This window comes from Ranitomeya variabilis, chromosome 1 (genome assembly GCF_051348905.1).
Source record: "Ranitomeya variabilis isolate aRanVar5 chromosome 1, aRanVar5.hap1, whole genome shotgun sequence".
NCBI classification, from domain to species: Eukaryota; Metazoa; Chordata; class Amphibia; order Anura; family Dendrobatidae; genus Ranitomeya; species Ranitomeya variabilis.
In genome coordinates, this window is record NC_135232.1 from 362,180,726 (window position 1) to 362,204,126 (window position 23,401).

Sequence of the window (23,401 nt, forward strand, 5' to 3'; positions counted from 1 at the left end):
ATATACAATCAAGGTCAAAACTCTGCATCATCCCTTGTAAAGGGGAATACCTATTCGGGCCCACCTTAGACGAACTCCTAGAGAAGGCGGGAGATGACAAAAAGAAGTTCCCCAATCTGCTGGGGTCCTACCGTCGTCCCTTTAATAAAAGAAGGTTCGGTCGCGGAGGGAAGCGTACCTTTTCACCTTCAAGGGATCGGTCTAGGTGGGATGACAGACGTAGACGAGGTACGGGATATATGTTCCGTCGTTCCTCAAAAGAAAGGAAGAAGGAGGACAAATGACTAGGAGCCCCGGTGGGGGGTAGACTTTTACATTTTGGTTCAGAATGGTCAAGGATCACGAATAGTATCTGGGTGCAAGATACTATTTCTCGGGGTCTTACTCTTGAGTTCTGCCATACCCCACGGGATAAGTTTATGTTAACTCCATTACGTTCTAATCCTCTAGAGCAATCTGCTCTGGAAGAAGAGGTGTGGTCTCTCTGTTCAAAAAATGTCCTTACACAGGTTCCAGAGGCTGATAGAGGGAAAGGTTTCTATTCTCCCTTGTTTCTTATCCAGAAGCCCGACAACACGTATAGGACCATCATAAATCTCAGACATCTTAACAGTTATTTGGTTAAGCATACCTTTAAAATGGAGTCCATCAGCTCGACAATAAAAATACTGTTCAAAAACTGCTTTATGGTGGTAGTCGATTTAAAGGATGCCTATTACCACGTACCTATTCATGTGGATTTCCAGCAGTTCTTGAGGGTAGCAGTATTAATGGGTGGAGTTGTTTATCATTTTCAGTACAGAGCTCTTCCCTTCGGTATAACGTCAGCCCCTAGAGTATTCACAAAAATAGTGGCGGAGGTGATGGCTCACTTGCGAGAATCTAATGTCCTTATTGTCCCATACCTGGATGATTTCCTCATAGTAGGTAACTCCGTAGAACACTGTTTGTCCCAACTGGAGCTTACTAGAGTTAAGCTGGAACGCCTGGGCTGGATAATTAATTTTGAAAAATCTCGGTTACAGCCTCAAAAAATTCAAAAGTTTCTGGGCCTATTACTAGATTCAACTACACAACAGTGTTATCTTCCAGAAAATAAATTAACTCAGATTCAGCATCAGGTTCTAAAAGCAATTAATACACCCTCTATGACCCTGCGGCAAGCTATGTCCCTGTTGGGGTCCCTCACATCGTGCATTCCAGCGGTAAGGTGGGCACACTTTCACACTAGATCCCTCCAAAAAGAGATTTTAGTTAAGGATAGGATCTTGAGGGGTGTATTAGAAGAAAAAATAACGCTTGAACCAGCGACTCTCAAATCCCTAAATTGGTGGCTGAATAGGGATAATTTATCAGCAGGCGTTCCCTGGATGATAGATGTGTCCCGGGTTGTGACTACGGATGCCAGCTCCTCAGGTTGGGGGGCTCACATGAATGACATTGTAGTGCAAGGCCAATGGGAACCATACTCAACGTCCTCTTCCAATCAGAGAGAATTATTAGCAATCGAGTTGTCGGTTAAAAACCTCCTCATGTATCTGCAGGGCCACCACGTCAGGATCCTCTCAGACAACCGGGTAGCAGTCTCCTATATAAATCATCAAGGAGGGACACGCTCCGAGGCTCTGATGCAGATCACAGATCGTCTCCTCCGGGTGGCAGAAGAGAATTTACAATCTTTGACTGCTCTGCACATCACAGGAAAAGACAACATAAAAGCGGACTTTCTCAGCCGCAATGTCCTAAAACAAGGAGAATGGTCTCTAAATGGAGACATCTTCAGACAGATTGTCCGCTTGTGGGGTCAACCGGTGGTGGACCTATTCGCCACAAGGGAGAACAAAAAAGTAAAAAACTTTTGTTCCTTAAATCCCAGGGAAAATCCACTGGCAGTGGACGCATTCCTCATAAAATGGGATTTTTCTCTGGCCTACGCCTTCCCGCCACTGAACCTACTACCTCTAGTGGTGAGGAAAGTCAGAGAAGATCGGGCGAGACTCATTCTGATTGCTCCCTTTTGGCCCAGGAGAACCTGGTTTTCATGGCTCAGGATGATGTCAGTGGGCGATCCCTGGGTACTCCCAGACATCCCAAATTTGCTTTCCCAGGGGCCGATACTCCATCCACAAGTGAAGGGACTTCATTTGACGGCTTGGATTTTGAGCGGTCATTGTTAGAAAATAAAGGCTTCTCTCCTAAATTAGTCGATACCCTTTTAAGAAGTAGAAAGCCGATAACAACAAAAATCTACTCCAGAACCTGGAGAAAGTTCTTAACTTCCTCAAAATTTAATATTAATGATGGTGTACCAATACGTCAAATATTGGAATTTTTGCAAAGAGGGTTAGAGTTAAAACTCTCCACAAGCACTTTAAGGGTACAAGTTTCAGCACTTGGAGCCCTGTTTTCATGTAATATTGCGGGTAACTACTGGGTGTCGAGGTTCATTAAGGCGGTCGGTATAATTAGACCACTGTATAGAAACAAAATGGTGCCATGGGATTTAAATCTGGTCCTTTCTTCTTTGACAAAGCCTCCTTTTGAGCCGTTGAATGAAGCCTCAGTCAGGATGTTATCTCTCAAAACAGCTTTCCTAATAGCTATAACATCAGCTCGCAGAATAGGAGACATCCAGGCGCTCTCTAGAAATCCCCCGTATACAGAATTTCTTCAGGATAGAGTTATCCTTAGACCGGACCCAGCCTACTTACCGAAAGTAGTATCACAGTTTCACAGATCGCAGGAGATAATTTTACCTTCATTTATCCCTAATCCTTCTAACCCGAAAGAAAGTGAGCTCCATACCTTAGATGTCAGGAGATGCCTTCTTCAATATATCTCGGTCACTAATGATTGGAAGAAGGATAATGCACTATTCCTGTCTTACCAAGGTCCAAGGAAAGGGGCTAGAGCTTCTAAATACATATTAGCAAAATGGATTAGGGAGGCTATCTCTCTTGCTTACACGACAGGTGGGGGTCCAGCTCCGCAGAATCTGAGGGCACATTCCACCCGAGCCATGGCGTCATCCTGGGCAGAGAGGTCTGGAGTGTCGGTCGACCAGATATGTAAGGCGGCCACATGGTCATCCCCTTCTACCTTCTTTAAGCACTATAGGTTAGACTTGGGGTTCTCCTCAGATCTCACCTTCGGGTTAAGGGTGCTGCAGGCTGTGGTCCCTCCCTAAAAATGGCTTACATCTCTGTAAATCTCTCGTGGTGCTGTCATGGGAGTCCGAATAAAGCATTAAGCTACTTACGGGTAGCGGCATTTTTCGGAGGCCCATGACAGCACCCTTAGTTCCCTCCCTTTTCACGTGGGGTTGCACATCCTGGGTTTATAATCAACCAGATAATTTAAAGAAGGAATGTTATCTTCTCACATGTATTACTTTATTAAAAATCATTGTGTTCAATTGTATGCAATTTTGTGTTTGCTTGTCATTAACTGCGGTTAGTCCTCTCAGGCTCTGTAATCCAACTGATGCATGGGAGAGGTGCCGCCCTTTTGTGTCTGTGGGTTTCCTGTTCCTAAAGGGGCGGATCCCCTCTCTCGTGGTGCTGTCATGGGCCTCCGAAAAATGCCGCTACCCGTAAGTAGCTTAATGCTTTCATCCTTCTTCTCCGCTAGATTTCTAAAACTTAACATGGACAAAACAGAATTCATTGTCTTTCCCCCATCTCACACGACCTCCCCAACGAACCTATCCATTACAGTAAACGGCTGCCCACTCTCCCCAGTCCCACAAGCCTGCTGTCTTGGGGTAATCCTTGACACTGATCTCTCCTTCAAACCACATATCCAAACCCTTTCCACTTCCTGCCGCCTCCAACTCAAAAATATTTCACGGATCCGTACATTCCTAAACCAAGAATCTGCAAAAACCCTAGTCCATGCCCTCATCATCTCCCGCCTCGACTACTGTAACCTCCTGCTCTGTGGCCTCCCCTCTAACACTCTCGCACCCCTCCAATCTATTCTAAACTCTGCTGCCCGACTAATCCACCTGTCCCCCCGCTATTCCCCGGCCTCTCCCCTCTGTCAATCCCTTCACTGGCTCCCCATTACCCAGAGACTCCAGTACAAAAGCCTAACCATGACATACAATGCCATCCACACCCTGTCTCCTCCATACATCTGTGACCTCGTCTCCCGGTACTTTCCTGCACGCAACCTCCGATCCTCACAAGATCTCCTTCTCTACTCCCCTCTTATCTCCTCTTCACACAATCGCATACAAGATTTCTCTCGTGCATCCCCCCTACTCTGGAACTCTCTACCACAACATATCAGACTCTCGCCTACCATCGAATCCTTCAAAAAGAACCTGAAGACCCACCTCTTCCGGCAAGCCTACAACCTGCAGTAACCACCGATCGACCAAACCGCTGCACGACCAGCTCTACCCTCACCTACTGTATCCTCACCCATCCCTTGTAGATTGTGAGCCCTCGCGGGCAGGGTCCTCTCTCCTCCTGTTCCAGTTGTGACTTGTATTGTTCAAGATTATTGTACTTGTTTTTATTATGTACACCCCTCCTCACATGTAAAGCGCCATGGAAAAAATGGCGCTATAAGAATATATAATTATAATAATAATAATAATAATGTAGCCATGTCATTTTCTGAAAGTGTAATAAAAGCATATTGCAGATAGGAACAGGAAAATGCATATTAATAGTCTGAATTATAGTATATTCCAAATATGTCATACAATGATTATTGAAAAGATGTTATGTCATCCCCTTGTCTTCAGTGTACACTTCAATATGACTTCGTTCATGGCAGATAAACAAGAAGTAGAGATGCTATGCTCTCCGCTTAATTGTACTTTGTACCCTGAATGACCAGCCCCAATATCATGCAGACTAAGCTACTGTCATGCTACTAGTATCTGATACAGAAAGTACTGTAGGATTGAGATCTTTAACCGCTTAATGACCAGGTTATGTTTTTGAAACCGGAAGTGTCCCTTTATGTAGTAATAACTCTGGAATGCTTCAACATATCCCATTGATTTGGAGACTGTTTTTTCGTGACACATTATTCCTTATGATAGTGGTAAATTTAGGTTTATATGTTTAGCGTTTATCTATAAAAATATGAGAAATTTGGCAAATTTCAAACTTTGATTATCCCTTTAATCCAGATAGTCATACCACACAAAAACATTAATAAATAACATTCCCCTCATGTCTGCTTTACATCAGCACAATTTATAAAATGTTTTATTTTTTATGTTAGCATTTTCGGTTTAAAAATGTAGCTGTAATTTTTGATTTTTTTTCAAGGAAATGTACAAAACTTATCTTTTAGGGACCTATTCAGTTTTTAAATGACTTTGGGGGTCCTATATATTGGAACCCCCAAAAGTGACACCATTTTAAAAACTGCACCCCTCAACATATTCAAAATTGCTTTCAGGTAGTTTATTAACCCTTCAGGTTCTTTTCAGGAATTAATGCAAAGTGACGTGATGGGAATGAAAAAATATATATTTTTACCACCTAAGGGTATGTGCACACGTTGCGGATTTCCTGCAGATCCGCAGGGTTTTTTTCCGCACAGAAACGCTGCAGATCTGCAAGTGATTTACAGTACAATGTAAATCAATAGGAAAAAAAAATGCTGTTCTAATGGTGCGGAAAATTCCGTGCGGAAACGCTGCGGATTAAAGAAGTAGCATGTCACTTCTTTTTTGCGGATCTGCAGCGTTTTTGTACCCATTCCATTATAGAACTCCGCAGGGGTAAAAAAACGCAGTAAATCCGCACAAAATCCGCAGTAAATCCGCACAAAAAACGTGTCAAATCCGCACCTGTGTTTTCTGCCAAGAGATGCAGAATCCGCACCAGATATCCCTAAGCCTAATCCGCAACGTGTGCACATAGCCAAATTGTTTCTAACTTCTGAACATGCCACTGTAGCTGTCAGACTCTAAGGCCATTATTTGGCCATGAATTGCCATGGCAAAAACCAGGACAACACAATCAAGATCTCAGAGTGCCAATGGGGTTAAAGAGGGATCCCCCACACTTTGTTAACCATCTAGATGCTGTAGTCACTATTGACAGCAGTATTTAAGGGGTTAAATTGCTATTGTCCGTGCCAACGCTGATCATGGCTGATGCAGCAAGTTGTCAGCTATAGTGTACAGCTGAGAGCTGCTGGTTGTCACCCGTTGGGGGGATGCTAGTCTCTTATATCGCAAGTCAGTTTTAAGTCGTATTGGTGGTCACTAAGGGGTTAATATAATTCTGGAGACAAGTGCACTAGACATCTTCGTTGTTATTAGCGAGTAAGTATAGTAGTAGACATGATTTAATGTTTTACATACACGTAGTTATAGAGCAGTGGTTGGGAAAAATGTAATTTTTGCTGGGCCTCAGGCAGATTCCCGTTGGGCCACAGTGCTTGGGCTTCCGGACCCATTTTTTGACTGCTGACCCTTGAATTGTTTTGTAGAGGTCTGCGTCCACAGTGTTAACTACTGACAGCCGCCATGGTGCGCAAAACAGTGGATTACTTCTGTAAGTGTAAGTGCACATGTTGAAAAATTGACGCGGAAATTTCCGCGGCAATTCCGCAACTCCTGCTGCGGGTACATCGCATGCGGAATTGGCAAGTGTATTCCCGCTAAACACTAGTGTTTTGCAAGCGTAATTAGCTTGCAGAATGCTAGCGTTTTCTTGGAAAACTGATTGACAGGTGGGTCACACTTGTCAAACATAGTGTTTGACAAGCGTGGCCAACTTTTTACTATTTAAGCTGCCTATGCAGCATCAATAGTAAAAAGATCTAATGTTTAAAATAATTAAAAAAATGGTTCTTCTCACCTTCCGACGGCCCCCGATCTCCTCAGCGGTGCACGCGGCGGCTTCTGTTCCCAGGGATGCTGTGTGTGAAGTACCTGGGATGATGTCATGGTCACATGACCGCGACGTCATCCCAGGTCCTTCGCACACAGCATCCCTGGAAACGGAAGCCGCCGCGTGCATCTCTGAGAGGCGGGAGGACTCCGGGGCCATCAGAAGGTATCACCGGGCGGCATGGTGGCGCAGTGGTTAGCACTGCAGCCTTGCAGCGCTGGAGTCCTGGGTTCAAACCCCACCAAGGACAACATCTGCAAAGAGTTTGTATGTTCTCTTCGTGTTTGCGTGGGTTTCCTCCGGGCACTCCGGTTTCCTCCCACATTCCAAACACATACTGATAGGGAATTTAAATTGTGAGCCCCATCGGGGACAGTGATGATAATGTGTGCAAACTGTAAAGCGCTGCGGAATATGTTAGCGCTATATAAAAATAAAGATGATTTATTATTATTTTTTACTTTAATTTTTTTTTTAAACAATTATATGGTTCCCAGGGCCTGAAGGAGAGTCTCCTCTCCTCCACCCTGGGTACCATCTGCACATGATCCGCTTACTTCCCGCATAGTGGGCATAGCCCCATGCGGGAAGTAAGCGGATCAATGCATTCCTATGTGTGCAGAATCCCCGCGATTCCGCAAATTAATGAACATGCTGTGTTTTTTTCCAGAAAGCGTTTCCGCTCAGGAAAAAAACACAGCATGTGCATACAAAATGCGGATTGCATTCTTTTAATAGGATGCTTAATGTGAGCGTTTTTTTTTCGAGGTTTTATTGCGTTTTTATAGCGAAAAAAACGTGAAAAATCCGGAATGTGTGCACACAGCCTAACTGCCAAGTGCAAGCATCAGGACAATCTTTTTGGGTGGCATTAGCCCTCTCTGTGCTCCTGCCTGGGATGTGTGCAGCGGTCGCAGTGTCTCCTATAGGATGTGTATGTAGCAGTCTCCGTGTCTATGTGATGTATACAGCAGACCTCCCACGGCTTGCATTCTATAAACATTACATGAACAGTAATGAATTTTCCACTTTGAGGAGACATGCAGTGAAATATACAGCTGTGTTTGGAACAACTTACCGATGTGAGCTGTTCTTTACCAAAACATCATTATCACAGAGTCGATAGCACTCCTGACCGACGCAAACCTTTAAAAGCCATTGTGAATAGGAACATCAATATTGCCTAACATCACATGCCTCACCAAAGATAAGCAGCTCTAGCTAATCAAATATAGCAGAATACCGGTAATTAATTTTTACATTGACAATTTTGTATGGCCCGCAAATGAGGTTATAAATATCCGAATGGCCCTTGGCAGAAAAAATGTTCCTTTCCCCTGATATAGTGAGTGGTCTGTTGCTCATCTGCAGAAAGAGGACACATCAACTATATCTGACAAATAAGAAGGATAAGATGAAAATGACAGGCAGTCACTGGGACCTTCGGGAGTCTGGATACCCAACAGGGCCATTCAGCTTCCTTACCTTGGAGAAATGTATTTTGCTATGGGCCTGTTAACACACATACACCACACATGTGGCTTTACAGGTTATGAAGTCCCTAATAGTGAGCCTCCTCCTGTTCATGACCAGGATCATGACTACGTTTCAGAAACTGCACATATGCCATAAGCACATCTCTAGGGAATTTTATCTGCCCTGAATAACTTTGACGTATACACTGTGACAAATTTCATACCTGGTTGAAGCTTGTTTTTTTTCCCAATAATCATTGACATGTTTGGACTATACAGTAACTTAATTTTGACCAACATTTGCAACTTTGCATACCTCTAGCTGATATGCTTTGATTAAATATCTTTTCCTAAATGGATAAAGCGGTATTCTTATCAGAATGATTTATCTATCCATTGGATAAATGCTAAAACTTCCCCCCTCAAAGTGTCAGAAAAATGGACCCAATGTCCCATTCCACCAGCCACAAGATTACAACCATAGAACAACGGTCAATAGCTGATCACAGCATCACCACCATACCATTCAATCTCTTCTTAGTTTTCATGTTTGCCACTGGGTAGAAGGAAAACTGGGACCCCCATTCTCCAGATTTGTGGAGTCCAACTTATTGAACCACCAGGGATCTAGTATTTGTACTTAACCTGTGGATAGTTGATACATGCATTCTGCCAAAATACCTCTTTAATTATTTTTGACTTCCAATTCGAAAGTTAGTAAGAGTGCTGTGATCTTTGTGGTGACAGTCAGTTTAACTGGACAAATAAGTAGTGGCTTGAAATGTAAGTGCTCAAACCTTCCGTTTTTTGAGATAAGCTACCACCAGAGGCATCCAGCAGTGGTTTTCTCTCCCCTCCCCATACAGAATACATGCACAGCCAAGCCTATGTGGGGTCGGGATACATACACACGTGGTCAAAATTGTTGCTACCCCTCGTTTAATGACAGAAAACCCCACAATGTTCACAGAAATATCCTGAATCTGACAAAAGTAATAATAAATAAAAAATCTATGAAAATGAACAAATGAAAGTCCGACATTGCTTTTCAACCATGCTTCCACAGAATTAAAAAAATAAATAAAATAAAACTCATGAAATAAGCCTGGACAGAAATGATGGTACCCTTAACGGAATATTTTACTGCACAACCTTTTTGAGGCAATCACTGCAATTAAACGATTGCCGTAACTGTCAATGAGACTTCTGCACCTCTCGACAGGTATTTTGGCCCACTCCTCAAGAGCAAACTGCTCCAGTTGTCTCATGTTTGAAGGTTGCCTTTTCCAGATGGCATGTTTCAGCTCTTTCCAAAAATGCTCAACAGGATTTAGCTCAGGGCTCATAGAAGGCCACTTCAGAATAGTCCAATGTTTTCCTCATAACCATTTTTGGGTGTTTTTAGCTGTGTGTTTTGGGTCATTATCCTGTTGGAAGACCCATGACCTGCGACTGAGCCCTGCAACTATATTGTGTATGGACCAGCTTTAGGTAAAAATAAATTGTCTCATATGGACCACTTTCCATCTTACACCCAGTCACAACCTTATGGCAGCTGTATGTTGCTAATCTGTGCTGTACCACATACTGCCAAAATTGAAACTATGTAAGGCTAGGTTCACATTGCGTTAGGGCAATCCGTTAAGCGCATAGCGCTAGCGGATTGCGCTAGCGCAATGTATAGGGATCGCGTTTGCCGATCCCGCTAGCGCAGATCCCCGATCTGCACTAGCGAGGAACGGACCTCGGGCGCACCTCGGACGCTGTAAGCAGCGTCCGAGGTCCGTCAGAAAATAACGGTACATCGCTAACGCGTGCCGAAAATGGCATGCGCTAGCGATGCGTTGGCAACCCGTTAGCACATTGCTGTCAATGGGTGCGCTAACGGACCCGTTACATGGCGTTAATTGCGACAATTTCGCCATGTAACGGAGTCCGCTAGCGGACACCCATTAACGCAATATGAACCTAGCCTAAGGCTTTAGGCTAAGTGCAGACGTTGCAGAATTGCCGCGGAAATTTCCGCGGCAGTTCTGCAACTCCTGCCGTGGGTATATCGCATGCGGAATTGGCATGCATATTCCTAGCGTTTTGCAAGCATAATTAGCTTGTAGAATGCTAGCGTTTTCCAAGCGATCTGTAGCATTGCTTGGAAAACTGATTGATAGGTTGGTCACACTTGTCAAACATAGTGTTTGACAAGTGTGACCAACTTTTTACTGTTGATGGTGCCTATGCAGCATCAATAGTAAAAGATAGAATGTTAAAAATAATTTAAAAAAATGGTTATACTCACCTTCTGATGGCCCCCAATCTCCTCAGCGATGCACGCGGCGGCTTCTGTTCCTATAGCTGCTTTGTGTTCAGGACCTGCGATGACGTCACGGTCACGTGACCGTGACGTCATCGCAGGTCCTTCACACAAAGCATCCATAAGAACGGGAGCGCCCCTGTGCACTGCTGAGAGGCGGGGGCCATCGAAGGTGAGTATATCACGATTTTTTATTTTAATTATTTTTTTTTTTACCAATTATATGGTGCCCAGTCCGTGGAGGAAAGTCTCCTCTCCTCCACCCTGGGTACCAACCGCACATGATCTGCTTACTTCCCGCATGGTAGGCATAGCCCCATGCGGGAAGTAAGCGGATCAATGCATTCCTAGGTGTGCGGAATCCCCGCGATTCCGCAAATTTAATGAACATGCTGCGTTTTTTTTCTGGAATGCGATTCCGCTCAGGAAAACAACGCAGCGTGTGCACAAAAAATGCGGATTGCTTTCTATTAAATAGGATGCTTAATGTGAACGTTTTTTTCGCAGTTTTATAGCGTTTTATAGTGAAAAACCACGAAAAATCTGCTACGTGTGCACACAGCCTCAGACTAGATTATTCAGCCAGTTAAATAATTTCTGATTTGGGCCATATTACAAGAAAGAGAGAGAAACTGTGGTATGTTGGTGTCTATACCATACACCATATTGTAATGACCCTTGTGTTGGAGGTTTGGGGTTTTTTAGCTCTCATAGCAAAATAATCCCCTCATTTAAAAGTATGTACTTTATTGATAATAATTAAAAGATTAAACAAATGACAGCACCCCAAAACACATGCTCAAAGGAAGGGGTAAGAGAGCAATTTATCCTGCACAACAGCCACAATCAAATCTCCATCGATATGGTGTATGGTGACAAAAGCAGAAGGTAAGGGGGAGAGGAGCCAAGATAAATCCCCTACAAAACAGCAGAGGTTTACACCCTAGATCAAAACAAAATATGGTGCCCCGCTCCATGGTGTCTCACCCTAGGAGACCCTGAAAAGGCCCTATCCTACCATATCAACCATTCCTAATAAAAGCTCCCCCAACAGGAGGGGACACAATTTATATCCATATAGGAATAGTAAGTAAATCGCACATAATAAATGCCAAATAAAATGCTATAGTTCTAATGACCAATGTGGAAACTCAACTCTTCAAGAAGGGGAATTTAGAAGCATATACGCGAAACGCGCATCAAGGGGTCTCAGCAGGAGGACCTATACCTTATTTAGGCATTATGGGTGAGTTATAAACAGCCTTAGGGGTACGTGTGATTTCCTTTCTGGGGGGTTTGCCCTGTGGGATTTACCTTATGATATGCATTGGCAGCTCCCTTCACCTGTACCCATCACTAATATGATGGTCATATAGACTGAAATTATTGAGGCTTCATGTTTATACACCCTTAGCGTTTTGATTCTTTATCATTTGGTCCAGCTGCTGTACCAGCAGATCTCTATACTTGTCCCTCTTTCTTTGTTCTATTATTTGGTTATACTTTACATGTATGGAATTTTGTCTAATAAATGATTATTCGATTTTACGTTACCTGTTGGTGTTTATTGTACTCCATGGTGCTCTGTGTTTTCATAAATTTGGGAGTAGTACACTAATTGATGAATCTTCTTGCATTTATGCATGTACTTAGGGGGCGAGGCTTATGCCTCCCTCGGCCTTGGTATTATTCTGTGCTTATTTTGACTTTTGTTCTTACTTTTTTTTTTTTTCTGTATAGACAGTCTGTTTATACATAACATGAAAAACAGTGGCCCAAATCTACCATTGTAGTTTAGTAGATAGCCTTATTTATCTTAGGTGCTAATAAGATGTCAGATTTATCGCAGTGGTGTTTAGGAAAATACTTGTTGTGTTGTTCATCTCTATATTCTTCAGTCATTATTTTAGCATTTTCTGTCCTCTTAGCAGAGGAGCGGAAACTTTAGTTTCTTTGGGGTATGTTTCCACTGTCAGGAAACGCTGTGTACAGCCGCAGCGTCAAACACGCAGCATCCAGATGTTACAGCATAGTGGAGGGGATTTCATGAAATCCCATCTCCACTATGCGATAAAAGACGCAGGCGAAGATTCTTGCAAGTGTGACCCTGACCTAACGCAGATTTCATGTGTGTCTTTATTTAAGGCCGGGATCACACATGCGAGAAACTAGGACGAGTCTCGCATCTTAAAGAGACACTGTCATCTGAATTTGGAGGGAACAATCTTTAGACCTAGGGGCGGGGTTTTCGGTAGTTTGATGCACCCTTTCCTTACCCGCCGGCTGCATGCTGGCTGCAATATTGGATTGAAGTTCATTCTCTGTCCTCCGTAGTACATGCCTGCACACGGCAATCTTGCCTTACGCAGGCATGTACTACGGAGGACAGAGAATGAACTTCAATCCAATATTGCAGCCAGCATGCAGCCGGCGGGTAAGGAAAGGGTGCATCAAACACCCGAAAACCCCGCCCCTAGGTCTAAAGATTGTTCCCTCCAAATTCAGGTGACAGTGTCCCTTTAATACCCGGCAGTGCCGCTGTCACTCGGGAGCGGAGCGTGCGGCTGCATAAAAATACATGCAGCCGCATGCTCCGCTCCTAAGTGCCGGGTATTAGGATACAGGACTCGTCTTGAGTTTCTCGCTTGTGTGATCCCGGCCTAACTCTTTATGTACCATTTAATTATGTTTATTACTAAACATCGGGCTTGGTATTATCTATAGATATATCTATCTATCATCTATCTATCGATATATATCTATCGTATCTAGCGATTATATCTATCTATTATCTATATCTAACTATAGATAGAGATATAGATAGATTTATCTATAGATAGATAATAGATATATAGATAGATATATGTATAGATAGATCTATAGATAGATAGGATACGATCGCTGGATACGATAGATAGATAGCTCGATCTATGGATGCGATAGATGGATGCGATAGATAAATAGATATAGCTATAGATAGATAATAGGTAGATAGATAATAGATAGATAGATATAGTTATAGATAGATAATAAATAAATAGATCTATGGATACGATAGATGGATAAGATAGATGGATACGATAGATAAATAGATATAGCTATAGATAGATCTATCGTATCCATCTATCTTATCCATCTATCGTATCCATAGATCTATTTATTTATTATCTATCTATAACTATATCTATCTATCTATTATCTATCTATCTATCTATTATCTATCTACCTATTATCTATCTATAGCTATATCTATTATCTATCTATAGATTTATCTATTTTATATCGATCTATCATCTATAGATCTATCTATCTCTGTGCGTAAACATTATTCTTCAATAGAGTATGTAAAAGAAGAGGTTGGACAAGGAAATTACATCACAATTTTTTTTTTGTATATCTTTATTTAGCTTACAAAAACACACAAATCTGCATGAAAAAAAAAACGCATCAAAAAAGCAGGTGACCTGCCAGTGACCTCAGATGCAGATTTGGTGCAGATTTTACCTGCGTCAAATCCTGAGCAAATACTGAGCCATTCCTGACTGTGGAAACATACCCTTAGGGCTCCTTTCCACTTGCGAGAAATACGTCCATGTCTCGCATGTGAAAACCAAGCTCTGGCGCCGGCACTTTGGAGCGGAGCGTGCGGCTCCATGTATTGCTGTGTGGCTGCATGCTCCGCTCTGGAGTGCCGGTGCCACAGCTTGGTTTCCACATGCGAGACACGGCCGTATTTCTCGCAAGTGGAAAGGAGCCCTTAGGGTACCGTCACATTAAGCGACGCTGCAGCGATATAGACAACGATGCCGATCGCTGCAGCGTTGCTGTTTCGTCGTTGTGTGGTCGCTGGAGAGCTGTCACACAGACAGCTCTCCAGCGACCAACGATGCCGAAGTCCCCGGGTAACCAGGGTAAACTTACTAAGCGCAGGGCCGCGCTTAGTAACCCGATGTTTACCCTGGTTACCAGTGTAAATGTAAAAAAAAAAACCACATACTCACATTCCGGTGCCTGTCACGTCCCCCGGCGTCCGCTTCCCTGCACTCCTCCTGCATCCTGTGTAAGCGCCGCCGGAAAGCAGAGCGGTGACGTCACCGCTGTGCTCTGCTTTACGGCCGGCCGGCGCTGACACAGTGCAGGGAAGCGGACGCCGGGGGACGCGACAGACACCGGAATGTAAGTATGTAGTGTTTGGTTTTTTTTACATTTACAATGGTAACCAGGGTAAATATCGGGTTACTCAGCGCGGCCCTGCGCTTAGTAACCCGATGTTTACCCTGGTTACCAGTGAAGACATCGCTGAATCAGCGTCACACGCCGACTCAGCGATGTCAGCGGGTGATCCAGCGACGAAATAAGGTGCTGGCCTTTCTGCTCCGACCAACGATGTCACAGCAGGATCCTGATCGCTGCTGCGTGTCAAACACAACTATATCGCTATCCAGGACGCTGCAACGTCACGGATCGCTATCATTATCGTTGTTAAGTTGTTCAGTGTGAAGGTACTCTTAGTCTTAACACAGGAAGAAACAGACCCTGTGTTTAGGTGTCACTGTTCCATGTTCCTTGCTCCCAAAGGTCCACAGGACGGTGCTGTGATCACTTTGTCCCCCTTCCCCCTCACTGCTAGCAGCACTATGTAGTCAGGTGATGGCAGCATTGTACTCCTAGAATTGTTAGTTATTCAAGGTATAGAAAAACAGCACTGTAGTCCTATGACAATATGTCGAAACGGGGAGGGGCAGTACAGGAATAATGTGGATAGGACTGTCTTCCCACAGTGTCTTCAGAGGCCTGCTTGGGCTCCTTAGGCCTACTGGGGCCAGGTTACATGGTGCCCTCTCGCTCAGCATCTGTATTTCAACAATTTCTGTTGTTTTTCTAAACGATTTATATTCCAGAGAAATTCCATGCCTTTGGTAATGTAAAAGTCGTGCATTGGTATACGAGAAACACTGTTATCTATAAAATGTTGTTTGTTTTCTCTATATAAATTGTGCATTCTTACAGTTCAGTTGTTAAAGGGAATCGGTCACCAGGTTTTTGCTATCCCATTTGAGAGCAGCATAATACAGGACCTAATTCCAGCGATGTATCACTTACTGGGCAGATTATTAATATCACTTTTATCTACTGCAGATGTAGCAGTTCTCTGAATGTTGAGCTCTTTATAACCCCGCCAACACCACTGATTGGAAGTTTTCTGTGTACATTGTGCATAGGCAGAAAGCGGCCAATAAGTGGTGGAGGTGCTGTTGGACTACATGAGAGCAGGTTTACTAGTCCTCTAGTGATGATAATTTGTTGATTAAAACAGTGACTTTATGGGAAAATAAAACTGTGCACAGACCAGTATGTGATACATCACTGGAATCCGGGTCTCTGCCTACATCATACTCCTCCCAGATTAGGTAGCAAGGAATCTAGTGGCAGATTTCCTTTATAGAAAATCTAAGAGAACGCACTATAAGCATCCCTGTAATCTAGACCCTGTCTGGGTCCTGATAACGATTACTGACATTTGGCTTTATATGTCAGTTTGTAACTTTCATTCTTTTTGCAGCTGAAATAGTGGAAGTCCAGAAACTGTTAGAAGACTCCAAGCTAGAATTAAAGGAACTACAAGAAAACCAGGCCAAAAAGTCAACTTATGAGTTGTAAGTAAAATAAATTTGGCCTGTTTTGAGAATATTGATTATTGTGAGGGATTATGTATTCCCACATGGGCAGCAACGTACTGACTCTGGCATATGTTTCAGCAACTTATCCACATCTGTACTTTTTTCAGTCTACATTGCAGTTTTATACATTTATACATACTTTTGCGTCCTCCCCTGCCCAGGAGCTGAGAGGGAGGTCTGAATGACTTGTGAAGTGTGCAGTTTATATGACATTTTTCTAACATTAGGCTACTTTCACACTAGCGTCGTGCACTGCACGTCGCTATGCGTCGTTTTGTAGAAAAAATGCATCCTGCAAAAGTGCTTGCAGGATGCGTTTTTTTCTCCATTGACTTGTATTAGCGACGCAGTGCGACGCATTGCCACACGTTGCAACCGTCGTGCGACAGTTGCGTCGTGTTGCGTCGGTCCGTCGCCACCAAAAAAATATTGCATGTAACGTTTTTTGGTGCGTCGAGACCGTCTTTTCCGACCGCGCATGCGCGGCCGGAACTCTGCCCCCACCTTCCCGCACGTCACAATGGGGCAACGGATGCGTTGAAAAACAGCATCCGCTGCCCCCCGTTGTGCGGCGCTTTCACTGCTTGCGTCGGTACGTCGCAACGAAGCAATTCGTCGTGCGTCGTACGACGCTAGTGTGAAAGTAGCCTTAGCTAACATGTCCATTCTCTAAAGTGTACATCTATTTTTATCCATATTGATAATTAAAGTTGACTGTCCATTCAATTCTGTCTTTCAAATGGGGTTGTTGAGAACTGTATAGACAGGTATCTAAGTCTTCCGTATAGGTTCAGCAAATATGTACTCCAATCATGTTCCATAGATGTGACCAGATCACTATTCAAAATATTCCATAAAATGAACATACCAGAATGTGGTAGGATCAGTATTTGAGTAGACTAGATGGATGCCCGATGCTATCGCATCGGGAGGGGGGTAATGTCACAATGGGGGCAGGCTTTGCAGCATTGAGAATCTCTCTCCCCATGTGCTCACCCACCTATCCACTCTCTCTTTCCCCATGTGCTGACTTCTCCTGTCTGTGCTCTCTTCTTTGACCTGTCTACCCCATGTGCTATCCCCCTTGTCTGCTGTCTTTCTCCTTCCTGTGCAGTTCTCCCCACATGTGCTGTCCTGTTTGAGCTGTCTCCCCCTGTGCTCTGTCTCTCTCACCCCTTCATTTTAAAAATTGTCTGTGTCTGACCGTGTGCAGGGGAGGAAGCAAAAGACAATACTGACATTACCGCAGGAGATCGCAGAGGATTCTTTTTGTGAGGTAAAATATTGTTTAAAAACAGTCAGTGAAATATTTTACCTGACAAAATGAATCCTCTGTGATCCCCTGCTGTAATGTCAGAATTGTCTTTTGCTTCTTCCCCTGCCAAGCAGATGTTGGTATGCTCTGTACACGGTCAGACTCAGACAATTTTTAAAATGAACTTTCGTTCATGGTAAAACCCCTTTAGGCTATGTGCACACTTTGTGGATTGGTGTGCGGATTTTTCCTCCCTCTTTTTTTCAAAATTCGCAGGTAAACCGCACTGCGGATTACCCGCGGTTTTTGTTTGGATTCCACCTGCGGATTCCTATTGAGGAGCAGGTGTAAACCGCTGCAGAATCCGCACAAAGAATTGACATGCTGTGGAAAAAACACCGCTGCGTTTCCGCACGTTTCTTTTTCCACAACATGTGCACTGCGGATTTAGTTCCATACGTTTACATGGTATTGTACAACACATGGAAAACAGCTGCAGATCCGCAGCGTCAAATCGGCATCAAATGATTCACTGCTCCTGTGTGGAATTTGCGCAGGCGCAGTAAATCAGACCTCCGCCATCTTTGTGCAGACAGATAGAAGCGTTCACATTAAAACTGTGCATGCGCTCCTCCTGTACAAAGATGGTGGGGGTCAGTGAATCATTCGGCTGATTCCTGTGGTGGCATGTTCGCTACGATGTTCCGCTGGTAGTACCGCCCAAGAGGCTGTGTGTGTGTGTGTGTGTGTGTGTGTGTGTGTGTGTGTGTGCTGTTGCGTACGGCTTATACAGTGTGTGTGTTGCGTACGGCGTATACAGTGTGTGTTTGTGCGTGTGTTGTGCGTACGGCGTATACAGTGTGTGTGGTGCGACGGTGTTCCACTGGTGGTACCGCGCAAGAGGCTGGTACCACCAGCATTTTCCATACTCAGACACCCATCACTTGGGTGTCCCAATATGGCAGTCGGTGAACTTCCGCCGCTTGGAATTCTGGGATCCGGACACATCTGGACGGAACAGGATGTGAAGACATTACAAGGTAAGTATATATTAAGATGACCTTATATATGATGTTTTGTCCAGCTCAAATCTCCCATCTATGTGTTTAATATTATTATTTAAGAGTTTATTTATCTTTTTCCTTAACTGCATAATTTCTACTTTAATGATTTTAATATTGTTATTTCAAGGGCACAGTGCAGTAATAAGATAGCGGAAGTTAATGAGCAGTGTGAGGAAAAGATCCGCCGATTGACTGGAAGGAATATGAAGCTAAAGAATGAGGATGAGGAAAAAGACACCATTAAGTTTGAGAAGGTAAAGATTCCCTGGAATTTTCATTGTGTGATTTCTACACACAGATATGCCCAGTTTATGCTCCTTTCAACTGCTCCTCGGCAAGATTCATACACTCAGTGGCATACCGCCAATAGCAGCTATGGGGCTCATGAGCCGATGGGACCCAGTGCCAGCGCTGGCTCCAGGCTTGCCACCCTGCATTGCACTTTCAACTGCATCTGCATCATGGATGCCAATACATTTGAAAGCAATGATGGAGTAGAAAGCAGTCTGCGCTCTCCTCCATCATTCTTCCCCTGCATCTGGGTGTGGACGTGTAGGCGTAACGAGGCGCGATTATGTCTCTATATTGTGCCCGTAGCACCGAGATGTGAGGTGCTTCAGACTACACGCTGCAGAGTCCAAGTAGCGGTGACATGAGGAGGGTGAGTGTTTTCTTCTTTTTAAATCATGGAGTACGTTGTAGAGGCATTATACCATTTGAAGGTCCTGAGAGTGTTCAGAGTGCATTATACTATGTGGAAGGCATTGTGGGGTGCAGAATATTATATGGAGGGTTATGTGGAGCTCATTATATTATATGGAAGGCGCTGTGCACTGGGCATTATACTGTGGGGTGCAGTATACTAAGTGGAAGGCAATGTGAGACGCATTATATTACTTGGCAGTCAATGTGGGGTGCATTATACTATATGGAAAGCTATTTGGGGGACCAATATACTAGTTGGAGGGCTATGTGGGGGCCATTATACTATTTGGAGAGCTATATGAGGACCATTATAATATTTGAAAGGCTATGGGAGGGCATTATACTATATGGGAGCCTTTATACTGTATGTGGGAGGCCATTATACTGCTTGCAAGCCAATGTGGGTAAGCATACTGTTTGTAGGGTAATGTGGGAGGCCATCATACAGTTTGCAGGGCCATGTAGGGGCCATTATACTGTTTGCGAGGCTATGTGGGGGGCCATTATACTGTTTCAATGGCTATATGGGGCCATTATAATGTTTGGAAGGCTATGTGTGTGGCCATTATTTGAATGACCATGGGGGGAGGGCTACGTGGGGTCCATTATATAGTTTGTAGGTACTATGTGAGGGCCGTTATACTGCATCCAGGGCTATGTGGAGGACCATTATATGGTTTGCAGGACTATATGGGGGGAGCATTATACAGTTTGCAGGTACTATGTGGGGGGCATTTATACTGTATGACTGTATGAAGGGCTGTGTGGGGCATCATACAGTGTTCAGGTCACCATACTTTGCCGAGGGGGAGGATTACAGTATGGTCATCATAGTGTGCGTGTTGATGGTACTTTGGTGGAATTCACTGTCAGGATATCATACTGTGTTTATGGGGCACTTTTATTGGTATCATACTTTATGGGGAGTCTGAAAGGGAAATCTAGGAGCTTCAATAGGAGGTAAATTATATATACTCGAGTATAAGCCGAGACCCCTAATTTTGCCACAAAACAACTGGGAAAACTTATACTCAAGTATAAGCCTAGGGTGGGAAATGCAGCAAGCTACTGGTAAATTTCAAAAATAAAAATAGGTACCAATAAAAGTAAAATTAATTGAGACATCAGTAGGTTAAGTGTTTTTAAATATCCATATTGAATCAGGATCCCCATATAATGCTCCATAAAGTTCATGATGGGCCCCATAAGATGTTCCATAGAGTATTATGCCCCATATAATGCTTCACAAAGGTTGATGGCCCCATAACATGCTCCATAGAATATTATGCCCCATATAATGTTGCACAAAGGTTGATGGCCACATAAGATGCTCCATAGAATGTTATGCCCCATATAATGCTGCACAAAGGTTGATGGCCCCATAAGATGCTCAATAGAATAATATGCCCAATATGCTGCTCCATAAAGGTTGGTGGCCCCATAATATGCCCTCTTGTCGCTGGGAACCAGGTGCCGGTGTCGCCGCTGGCTCAGGCCCCGACACTTGTGATAGTCACCTGTCCCCTCCTGGCGTGGTCTCTCTGTATGCCCCTGCTTCTCCGATGGTCTCCGGCACGTGCCGGCAGCTTATTCCTGTGTTCAGTGGTCACATGGTGCAGCTCATTAAAGTAATGAATATGCGCTCCACGCCTATGGAAGTGGAGTTGCGTCCGTACTCATTACGTTAATGAACGGTACCACGTGACCGCTGAACACCGGAAGAGCTGTGGGCGCCGGAGACCATTGGAGAAGCAGGGAAGTGCAGAGACCGTGCTGAAAAATTCCACATAATGGATGGGGTTTCTTAAAGGGAACCTGTCACCCCCCCCCCCCCCCCAGTCGTTTCAAACTAAAAGAGCCACCTTGTGCAGCAGTAATGCTGCATTCTGACAAGGTGGCTCTTTTAGTTCTGGGTGCTGTAACTAGAGAAATAATCAGCTTTATAATTTGTCAGGAATACCTGGTCTTCAGTCAAGGAGGCCGGCGTTTCCCCCCTGCTTTAGACGCCACACAGCTGTCACTCAAATCTTCTTGGCACCGGGCGCCGCCTCCTCCTCACCGCTGTTTTCAAAATAGCCGGCGCCTGCGCTCTTTTCTCCTGCCTGGTGCAGGCGCAGTGAGCGCTGCCCGTCTGTCCTCATATGCAGCCCAGCTGACTGCGCCTGCGCGGCCGCCCTGCCTGTGATTCCCAGCCCCGCAATGTGAATAAATCATAAGTCACTGCGGGGCTGGGATTCACAGGCAGGGCGGCCGCGCAGGCGCAGTCAGCTGGGCTGCATATGAGAAAAGACGGCCAGCGCTCACTGCGCCTGCACCAGGCAGGGGAAAAGAGCGCAGGCGCCGGCTATTTTGAAAACAGCGGTGAGGAGAAGCCGGCGCCAAGAAGATGTGAGTGACAGCTGTTTGCTGTCTGAAGCAGGGGGGAAACGCCGTCCTACTTGACTGAGGAGCAGGTATTTCTGACAAATTATAAAACTGATTATTTCTCTAGTTACAGCACCCAGAACTAAAAGTGCCACCTTGTCAGAATGCAGCATTACTGCTGCACAAGGTGGCTCTTTTAGTTTAAAACGACTGGGGGGGGGGGGGGGGGGGTGACAGGTTCTCTTTAAGAAGAATCGGAAGCTATAATTACTTGTAAACACAGAGGTGGTATAGTGGAGGGAGTATGGCGACTGTATTCTGCCCAGGTTGACCATAATTTTTTTAAATGTCTCAATTTTGTCAGAATATCTCAAAATTTCACATTCTCATATACCAGGCGATCCATTTCTTCACTTCCATGTGGTCTAGACCTGGTTTTCTCCAGGTAACGATATTTTAATAAGGCACTATAAGGACATTTTGGCCTCAATTACTCATTTGCCTTTTGCTTTCATTTTTTGTTTTGCGGTATTGGTTGCCATTTTTGGTGCCAAATCTATCAACATGGCGCACACGATTCATAGAAGTAAAGAAAAAGTCTGTCTTTAACTGTTTTTGCAACTTTTGTTACTAAGTCTCAAAAAATTGCTCCAAAATATTGGCATACTCAAAAATACTCCAGGGGGATTAAAGTGAAGTAGTGGCAAAATGTACAACTTTTTAACCCCTTTCTGTCATCAGACGGAATAGTACGACCGATGGCAGAACCCCCGCTTTGATGCGGGCTCACCGATGGTCATTGTCCCAGGGGGTTGGAGGGGGAGTGGCAGCTGTCAAATCATACTTACCTGCTCCCGGCGCGTCTCTGCACGTTCCTGCTTCTCTGGCGCCTGTGTTCAGCGGTCACGTGGTACCACTCATTAAAGTAATGAATATGGAGCGGTACCATGTGACTGCTGAACACAGGAAGAAGCTGCGGGCACCGATGATCACCTGTCAGTGAGAAGCTGCCAGGGACCGCGCCGGGAGCAGGTGAGTATAATGGTGACTGGAGGGTGAGTATTGCGCGATATTCACCTGTCCACTTTCCACCGCCCTCTGCCTGAACAGTCACTGCGGAGGACTCGGAAGACACAGCTGGGCCCAGCGGACACTGCAAGTTCCGGGGGCCTGCTCAGGACAGGAGGTGAGTATGTGATTTTATTTTTTTATTTTTTTTTATCGCAGCAGCCGGCTATGGGGCAAATGTTTCTATGGAGCATCTTATGGGGCTATAATCAACCTATGCAGCATTGTTTGGCGCACTTTATCTATGGAGCATCTTATAGGGCCATAATCAATCTATGCAGCATTGTATGGGGCACATCATCTATGGAGCATCTTATGGGGCCATAATCAACCTATGCAGCATTGCATGGGGCACATTATCTATAGAGCACCTTATGGGGCCATAATAACCTTTGTCCAGCATTATATGGGGCATATTTTCTATGAAGCAGAAGTCTGCTGCCTCGGAGTAACCTTCGACTCTGCCCTGTCCTTCAAACCGCACATCCAAGCTCTTTCCACCTCCTGTCGCCTCCAGCTCAAAAATATCTCCAGAATCCGTCCTTTCCTCAACTTTCAATCTACTAAAATGCTTGTGCATGCCCTCATCATCTCCCGCCTTGACTACTG

The 23,401-nt window shown here is 44.5% G+C and overlaps 1 protein-coding gene across 2 annotated transcripts in view; it reads left to right on the plus strand.

Moving 5' to 3' along the window:
• GOLM1 (golgi membrane protein 1) overlaps positions 1–23,401 on the plus strand; it is a 115,080-nt gene that overhangs the window by 77,640 nt on the left and 14,039 nt on the right. For both annotated transcript variants that reach the window (XM_077248944.1, XM_077248946.1), the window contains exons 5-6: positions 16,219–16,312; positions 18,783–18,909. In XM_077248944.1, the coding sequence (XP_077105059.1) occupies positions 16,219–16,312; positions 18,783–18,909 (221 nt within the window). The remainder of the gene's footprint in view (positions 1–16,218; positions 16,313–18,782; positions 18,910–23,401) is intronic.